General features: G+C 29.4%; 1 protein-coding gene and 1 non-coding gene across 2 annotated transcripts; both read right to left on the reverse strand.

Moving 5' to 3' along the window:
• Positions 1–5610: 5610 nt before the first annotated feature.
• On the reverse strand, positions 5611–9423 carry LOC135927416 (T-complex protein 1 subunit eta-like). Its single transcript, XM_065463395.1, has 13 exons — positions 9375–9423; positions 9230–9313; positions 9119–9188; positions 8967–9073; positions 8660–8785; positions 8441–8493; positions 8219–8393; positions 7959–8126; positions 7571–7704; positions 7241–7393; positions 6615–6766; positions 6118–6306; positions 5611–6051 (listed from the first exon to the last, which is right to left on the reverse strand). The coding sequence occupies exons 1-13, from the start codon at positions 9375–9377 to the stop codon at positions 5807–5809; spliced, it is 1659 nt and encodes a 552-aa protein (XP_065319467.1). The 5' UTR covers positions 9378–9423; the 3' UTR covers positions 5611–5806.
• On the reverse strand, positions 7796–7872 carry LOC135927717 (small nucleolar RNA SNORD36). The gene has a single exon (XR_010572164.1). It is a non-coding gene; the product is annotated as a small nucleolar RNA SNORD36 (small nucleolar RNA).
• Positions 9424–9716: the final 293 nt, after the last annotated feature.

The raw sequence follows: 9716 nt of genomic DNA on the forward strand, positions 1-9716 counted from the left end.
GAATAGTGTTGTTAAACGGCTCGTTTTAGCCGCTTCTGAAAAACTGCTAACTCTATAATTTAGGCTAGAATAAAATTGCTTAAGCCTCCAGATTTCACTAATAACCGTCTAGACTTTTGTACCATCTATGAGGAAACTCTTCAGGCTTGCGTAATATTTTTCTGGATAAAATACTGAGTGCCGTTTAACAACACTACAAGAATATATATAATTAATAATGTAATTCAAATGAGTATAACTGATTTCAGATATTTTTTTATACGAGCATTGTATTTTAAATGTTCCTTAATCCAGAAAATTTGCGACTAGTTGATTTGCATTAATGGGCTCTAAAGTATAATTAAATCCTTGGATAAGCTGAGTTACGATCACAGGATCCCGATGTCATGTGATCGCAACAGAAATTTTACATGAAAAATCAGGGCTATTATCCTTAAAAGAACAAATGAATAATTTAATATTACTAATTATACTTTATATTAAACTACTTTGAGAAATATTATTTAAATTATATAAGGAAAAAAGATTGGTACTTTATTTATTAAATACAGTAAATCTTGTCTAATTCAAGTTATTGATGATTCGTATAACTCCATAATTTGACTGTCAATCAGATTCCTGTTTAACTATTGTTAGAGTAAAAATTCTTTATAAGTTGTGTAAATGAGTGCCCTAATTAGACAAGTTTTACCTAATATTTTAATGGGGTTGTAAACGCTACTTCAATAAAAAAAACTCGTTGCGCTTAAGAAATGGAACGCATTATCGTTACTCAGGAAAAGGAGCGCGTTACTCGTTACCCAAAAATAATATTTTATAAAAATAAGATCATTTAGCAATAAAAATATTTTAAATTTTTCTATTTTCAAAATTTTGATAAGAATAAACAAGAGCGATAAGTGCTCAGCTGTGCTAAACCACACGTTCAGCTGTTCCAGGTTAAATAGTCGAGTGTTGATTTAGAGTAAATAGTCTACTAATTTAGTTCGCAACTCGACTTATGAACTGGACGAGACGAGAGTAATTCATAGTGTTGTTAATCGACTGAGTCGAAAACTGAGTCAAGTTTTGGGTCAAAAAAATCGACCCAAACTGACTTGAGTTATAAACTCAGGTCATGAACTCAAGTCGACTCGAGTCATAAACTCTCATGAACTCAAGTCGACTCAAGTCATGAACTCAAGTCGACTCAAGTCATCAACTCAAGTTCATAAAATATTCGACTCTAGTCGACTAGAGGAATATTTTATGTACTTGAGTCGTCGACTAGAGGACGAATATTTTATGAACTTGAGTCGTCGACTAGAGGACGAATATTTCAGATCTATTATTATTTATTATTCATTAAGATAGTTTTTATATTTTACTATTTTCGACTTCCAACTTGAGTCGTGACTCGTGAATATAATTATATAGTTGAGTCGACTAGAAGACGAATATTTCTATTTGAGTCGTCGACTAGAGGACGAATATTTCAAATTTGGTATTATTAATTAAGATATTTTTTGTATTTTACATTTCCTACTTTAGACCTTTATGACTCGTTAAGTTATTATAAACTATATAGTTGTGTCGGCTAGAGGATCAATAGATCTATGAACTTGAGTCGACTAGAGGACGAATATTTGAAATTAGTATTATTATTTAAGATATTTGTTGTTATTTACTTTTTACTTTATAGACCTCCAACTTGAGTTGTGAATACAAAATATATAGTTGTCGACTAGAGGACGAATAGTTCTCTGAACTTGAGTCGTCAATTTAAGTCTACTAGAGGACGAATATTTCAAATTAATCATTATTTATTTAAAATATTTGTTCTGTTTTTTACATTTTTTTACTTTAGACTTCTAATTTGAATTGTGAAAACTGAAAAGAATTATATAAATGAGTCGACTAGAGGATGAATATTTCTATTAACTTAAGCCGTCTACTTGAGTCGACTAGAGGACGAATATTTGAAATTTGGTATTATTAATTAAGATATTTTTTGTATTTTATATTTCCTACTTTAGACCTTCATGACTCGTTAAGTTATTATAAATTTTATAGTTGTGTCGACTAGAGGACCAATAGTTCTATGAACTTGAGTCGACTAGAGGACGAATATTTCAAATTAGTTTTTATTATTTAAGATATTTTTTGTTTTTTACATTTTTTACTTTAGACTTTCATGAGTCGTTAATATAAATTATATAGTTGTGTCGGAGGATCAATAGTTCTATGAACTTGAGTCGACTAGAGGACGAATATTTGAAATTTGGTATTATTAATTAAGATATTTTTTGTTTTACATTTTTTACTTTAGACTTTCATGAGTCGTTAATATAAATTATATAGTTGTGTCGATTAATCAATAGTTCTATGAACTTGAGTCGACTAGAGGACGAATATTTCAAAATAGATATTATTATTTAAGCTATTTGTTCTGTTATTTACATTTTAAGACTTCCAACCTGTGTCGTGAATACAAAATATATAGTTGTTGACTAGAGGACGAATATTTCAAATTAGTTTTTATTATTTAAGATATTTTTTGTTTTTTACATTTTTTACTTTAGACTTTCATGAGTCGTTAATATAAATTATATAGTTGTGTCGACTAGAGGATAGTTCTATGAACTTGAGTCGACTAGAGGACGAATATTTGAAATTTGGTATTATTAATTAAGATATTTTTTGTTTTTTACATTTTTTACTTTAGACTTTCATGAGTCGTTAATATAAATTATATAGTTGTGTCGACTAATCAATAGTTCTATGAACTTGAGTCGACTAGAGGACGAATTCAAAATAGATATTATTATTTAAGCTATTTGTTCTGTTATTTACATCTTAAGACTTCCAACCTGTGTCGTGAATACAAAATATATAGTTGTCGACTAGAGGACGAATAGTTCTTTGAACTTTTGAGTCGTCAATTTGAGTCGACTAGAGGATGAACTTCTAATTAATTATTATTTAAGATATTTGTTCTGTTATTTACATTTTTTTACTTTAGACATCCAACTTGATTTAGGAATACAAATTATATAGTTGAGTCGACTAGAGGACGAATATTTCTATGAACTTGAGTCATCAACTAGAGGACGAATATTTTATGAACTTGAGTCGTCGACTAGAGGACGAATATTTCAGATCTATTATTAATTTTGATAGTTTTTGTATTTTACTACTTTCAACTTCCACTTGAGTCGTGACTCGTGAATATAATTATATAGTTAGTTGAGTCGACTAGAGGACGAATATTTCTATAAACTTGAGTCTTCGATTAGAGGACGAATATTTCAAATTAGATATTATTATTTAAGATATTTGTTGTTATTTACTTTTTAATTTAGACCTCCAACTTGAGTTGTGAATACAAAATATATAGTTGTCGACTAGAGGACTAATTTCTCTGAACTAGAGTCTAGTGTTCTTAATTTGCTTGTAAAATTTACGATCCTTTTATGTGCTCAGGCCGACCCTAGGTCCAGACCCGGGGTCCAGACTCGGGGTTCAGACCCGAGGTCGTGTCGTGTAACGATTTAATGAACAAGTTGATTGTCGTAAACGATACTTATTTTAATAGAAATGTCAATCAATTTTTATAAATATATATATATTAGTTTTTAATTAATGAAAGCCAGAGTCATTTCTGAAAAATAAGTTGTTAATTTTTGTGAAAAAGAAATCATTATTTTTTTTACCTGGTAATTTTTTCATGATATTTTTTGTAATGATAAAAACTATGAAATTTAATAAAAAAGTGTTTCCTTATTTTATAATTTCGAATTTAACTCTTTAATTCAGTAGTGTTTCTTTTTGAGTTTATTTTTATATTAGAATTTAGTCTCTTTTTTTTATATAATTAATATTAAGTATTTTTTTAATCAAAACTTTCGTTTAATAAGATAATTGTTTTTGTCATTCGGGTTTAATAAATTTGTCAACATGGTAAGGATATATATATTTGGTCATATTAAAAATAGGTCAATATAGACGGGTTGTTGGTTATTGTCGATTAAAATCATAGTTCAATGTAGACGGGTTTTATAAAAAGTTTGTCAACATGGTAATGATATGGAGAGTTTTCTTCGGTTTGGTTAGTTAAGGAATGTTCTTTGTCTGTTTTGTTAAATGAAGATTTGTGTTAATGTTATCTTATATTAAATAAAGTTATATTTTCAATGTAATCAAAACATGTTTGTATATTGTCTGTTATTAAATGAATAGCAAGTTTTTTTTTAATGTAATGAAAAGATAATGACAAAAACAAGAGGATAATAGAGAGGTTCAAATGGTAATTATATCAGAAAAATTACTAAACCGAAATTCTAATATAAGAATAAACTCAGAATGAAACCTATCAAATTAATGAACTAAATTAAAACTTATAAATTAAATGCCACTCGAACTAATTTTTTGGTTTATATCTTTATTAAATAAAAATATTCATCATCTTTGTTAAATAAAAATATTCATCATATTACAAGGGTCAAAAATTAAAAGCGCAAAATGTTAACATAATTCAAAAAGATTTTATTCAAATTAAAAAATTATCAAAAAAATCACAAGTTTTCAAAAATTAAAAAGTGATTTTTTTTTTACCAACAAAATATAATATATATTAATTTCTAATATTCAAAAATGACTGACATTTTTCTAACTAAATACAAAGACATAGATAAAAATATGATTGACATTATCTCATAAATGTATTATTTATGACATGCCACCCCTTTATGGGCTGTGGCACGCCTAACAACAAAAAAAAGTATAAATTTAACAGGGGTCGGGGTGCAGCGTATATTTTGTGGAGTCCTCGTGAGAGTAATTGATTCTCCCACAACTCCATATCATCTATACGTGGAGCATCTGCAGAAAAGGCGGAGGTCGTTGGCGTAGGCCCTTGAATACTATCGACCGCTCTTTGAAGAATGTTGTCAATTGGGGGGTTTGAGGTGCTGCTAGAACTACCGCTGGAGGTGCCAATTAGAGCACCCCGGTTGGCCGACGGAGCTTGTCGCATAGGAGCAAATGGAGCTGGCCCTCGCGTTGAGTCCTCCACTCTCCTTCGATACTGCCTGGTCGATCGTCCAATGGTATTGTCATTGATAGGGGCTAGAGGCGATCAACGGGAGATATCAACTATTATCCTGTTGTTTTTGTCATTGGTGACCGAGACTAACAGGATTGTTTCGATTCCAGGGTTATTCGGTATTTCAAGGTAAAAGAAAATATTTTATTTTATATTTTGTATCTCGCCTCAGAACACAACGCAATCACATGGGTTCGGTTTCCGAATATATTTAGTCATATTGAAAATATGTCAATATAGACGGGTTGTTGGTCATTTTCAGTTGAAATCATAGTTCAATTTAGACGGGTTTAATAAAATCGGTTTCTGAATATATTTGGTCATATTAAAAATAGGTCAATATAGACGGGTTTATTTTATGAACTTAAGTTCACGACTTGAGTTTGAGTTAGTCGACATATTCGACTAACGACTCGAGACTCTGAGTCGGATGAACTCGACTTTTTAACAACACTACTAATTTTTAATCAACTTTATTTTCATAAAATAAACTTCGTAAAGTATAAATGGAGAAAATTTAAGTACAATAACATTGCATATATTTCAATTACAAATGTACATCAATAAACGACAGAGCTCATTAAGCAAAATAATATCACAAACAATATAACGTAAATTATTATAATTTATCATTGCAACCCTTAGTACAAGTTGCCTTCTTCTCACAAAGAATAAATATATGAGAAAAAATTAGATAAAATAAAAGATAAGGCGTTATTTAGTTCACATCATTCCCATAGCCTGTGCAGCTCCTGCACCAGACCCCATACCTTGGCCTGCTTTAGGCATTCGCATGGTCTGATCAATCGAGAGAATGAGATTTGTAGCTTCAAGAGCAGCAGATAGTGCGTTCGATTTTACTGAACGGGGTTCCCAGACATATGCCATCATATTGTCCCGAATTGACCCATCCTTATCGGAATTGTCAGTGGGAGACTGATTTACATTAAGACCAAACCATTTTTCACCTTTTATGGATAAAAAGAATATATACAGTTAAAGGATAAGTAAATCTTTGGCTCAATAAAACAAACCTTGAGCATGTTTCTGCCTGAGGGCATTCATGAAATTTGTGGGATCAAGGCCTGCATTATCGCAAAGTTGTCTTGGTATTATCTCCAATGCTTTAGCTAATCCTTCAAAGAGAGCTTGCTCTTTGCCAGTTATGGTACGAGAATAATCGCGGAGGTATTTGCTTAGCTCAAGCTCCACAGCACCACCACCTTATTCATAGATAGGTTCCAAAATTAAGAATTATATTTTAATTAAGTATGGTAGAAAGAAGATAAATATAATAAAATTAAAAATAGCTTAACAATTATTGTAATATTTTTTAATAGCAAGCTAACTTATCTTAAACTAGCTTTGAGGTACAAAAAATATAATGTTTTAGCATCTTGTCTGAACATTTTACCATAAGATAAAATGTAATTACCGATGATGCAACCAATAATTTATTGTTAAAAAAATAGATATTTTAATCTTTGGTCAATCATAACTAATATCTTTCAGGTTAATTCAAATATATTACCTGCTACAATCTGATTGCTTGTTATAGCTCTCCTAACAACCATTATGGCATCATGAATGGATCTTTCCGATTCATCCATAAGCTGTTCTGCGGCACCTCTCAGAATTATGGTACAAGTTCGAGCCTTTGGACAACCAGTTAAAACATTGAATCTGGAGGAAGGTTATTTATTTAATAAGAGCATTTGACATTGAAATAATTTACTCTAAATATTAATAAGTTAAAAGGTGAAATTTCAGATTTTTATTCATGTTGTTTCTCAACAGCATCATTCAGCGTTGGATCTCGTGATTCATCATATATATATATACAATATATTTTCGTTATTGTGACCTAGATGTCTGCAAAACCTAATCAACAGCGGTTCATTATATTATGATTAGTTTTTATTTTGTGGAAAATATTTCAGGTAAAACTGGTTCAGAAATATTTTTGCCATAATTTGAATAAAATCAAAGATATTAAATAAAGCCTGATTTATATATTATTCTAAAAAAGGCTCATGAAATATTATGCGAAATGAAAATTCATAAGTCAACAAAATTTTGCTTCTCCCAAAAGTTCACTTATAACGAAGATATATTAACTATAATTGCCATAAAATTATGATGAAAAATCTTGCAAACCTTTCATTGCCAATCTGTTTTTCCTCAAAAAGTTGGCAGGTGCCCAAATTTTCTGGGGTTATATTGGTGACGGAAGTTAAAATACTACCACCACAAGCTTTGATAGTGCGTTTCATGTCTTCCTCCACAACACGTCCAGCACAAAACAGATCTCTGTGGGTGCATAAAACTGTATGTTAGGTTACATTTCTAATAAAATTTATTGTAAATGAATATAACCTTATCAAAATCAAGTATATCTTTCTCTTAAAAAAAGAGCCTAGTGTTGTTAATTCTGCACAAATCTTGCATAGGTCTTTTTACAATATGCAAGATAAAATGTTAATAAACCTATCTGCAAAATATTGAGTGGCTACATCCCCTATGGGGAGTTTTGAAAGTACAACTTTTGCACCACTTTTGTGAATATTTTCAAGCTTCTCATAAAGTATCGTCCATTCTGCATCAATAATAGCTTGATATTCCTGGGGAAAAAAATATAGAGAAATTTTTTTTTAGCACAATAGTATAGCATGAAATTTCCTAATTCTTTATGCATTTAATAGAATAAAATGACTTGAATCAGGGTTAAAAAGCTCAAGTTAAACATCATTTTCAAATAAGAGTTGGATTGTTTCGTTCATCATTTTCAAGTCAATTTTGTAATAATAAAATATTTCAATATAAAATAAAATTATGCAAAACTTTTCACTTATTTTAAGTTAATATATTCCTTTACTTGGGCATTGTCAACTCTTATCTCAGCATTCTCCTTTTCTGATTTGAGCTCAAGTTCTATGTTTAGGGCCGCAATTTTAACATCTTTTGTATACTTTTTGGGTTGCATTTCAAAGCCAGCATAAGAAAAAGTTTTCTTGAATGCAACTCCAGCAATTAACATTGATTCCTTGTTATTGTTTAAAAAAATTAAGAGTTTTAAAAATGAAATATATTTATTAGGAGTAAAATTTAGGAAAGAATAAAATTTTTTCATCAAACTTCCAAACTTCCTCCTTGAACTTTCTTTATGCCTATCATATCTAGTGGCATGAGAGGTTCCTGTAACATCTGCACAGCTTGTACTACCATTTCAGCAAAATATCGTTTGCTTTGAGCTAATATTTTAGAGCTAAGAGCTGTGCATGCTAAATTAGTCAATATTTCTGTAAATTCCCTTGATGTTTCATAAATATAAAAAACTTGTATCGTTAATCTTTTTACTTTGGGTTATCTTTCTTAATTGTAACAGACAATTCATTGAGCTTTTCAAGTGCCTTTATATAGAATTAGAAAAAATTGATTTTTTATAATAGGCTCCATTTTAAATGATTTACATGAATTTTCATATATATTAAATTAAGTAAACCTTTAATATAAAACTTTAAACATTTCATATTATAGGTTACAAGAAGCAAACTAGTTATGGTTATAAAAAATTACCATTAGTGTAGCTTTTTTATAGCTTTTCATTATAATTTGGGGGTGTACGCCATCTTCAACAAAGCTTTTAGCTTGATTCAAATATTCACATGTTAGCAATACCACAGATGTTGTTCCATCTCCAACCTTATAAACATGTTTTTTATTGTATGTATTATTTTAAATACTTCAATATAGAGATATACCTTATAAAAGGTAGATATATGAAATATTTTATAAATTAATATATCACAAACGTAACCCCATTAAAATACAAATTTTAGCAGGTGACATTTTGTGAAATAAATTTTTTTTAAATGAAATTAACCTCTGCATCTTGACTTTTAGCTATATCTACAAGTATTTTGGCTGCCGGGTGTATCACGTTCAATAATTTCAAGATAGTTGCACCATCATTTGATATAGTAGCTTTGCCTATAAGTGCGAGCAATAGTTAATAAATGAGTCCATAAATATTACCTGATGCATCTATAATCAATTTATCCATTCCCCTGGGACCCAATGTAGTCGCAATCGTGGACCCAATCGCCTTAATACATTTAGATCAAATTAAGATATAAATTTATAAACTTGACAGGCATTAATATTAGATACAAGTTGAGTTTTGCCTTCTGTAGAATCAGATCCTTCTTTTAATAATATAATGGGTCCTTGCTAAATTTAATATTAGACAAAAAATTTTATTAAAATAAAAATGGGGAAACGGGAATTTTACCATGCTTCCTTTCGCAAATTTACTAGTTTTTAAATAATGTAAAAACAAATTTAATTTTCGAAATTAAATTATATTGCTTCAAATAAATTCGATTAGAATATATAATACAAATAGTGTATTTATATCAGCATTAAATATATATAAAAGCTAGAGGATTTAGCGCTGATATCGTGTGGAATTCAAATATTATAATAATATAAAGTTGTTAACTTATAAATATGATATAATATTATAAAATGTATAATGTTGAATTTATTATATTTATATCGTCATATAAGTGACTAATTGATAAGCCAAATTTTTAGTACTGCGATATTATATCCATTATTTTTATATAGACGG

This window comes from Gordionus sp. m RMFG-2023, chromosome 3 (genome assembly GCF_954871325.1).
Source record: "Gordionus sp. m RMFG-2023 chromosome 3, tfGorSpeb1-WG-v2, whole genome shotgun sequence".
NCBI lineage: Eukaryota > Metazoa > Nematomorpha > Gordioida > Chordodea > Parachordodidae > Gordionus > Gordionus sp. m RMFG-2023.

Coding starts and splice junctions, on each gene's coding strand:
- LOC135927416 (XM_065463395.1), bottom strand. Junction 8,394..8,440: donor ATTAAGAAAGATAACCCAAA/GTAAAAAGATTA, acceptor TGAAACATCAAG/GGAATTTACAGAAATATTGA. Junction 6,767..7,240: donor AAACAGATTGGCAATGAAAG/GTTTGCAAGATT, acceptor ACCTTCCTCCAG/ATTCAATGTTTTAACTGGTT.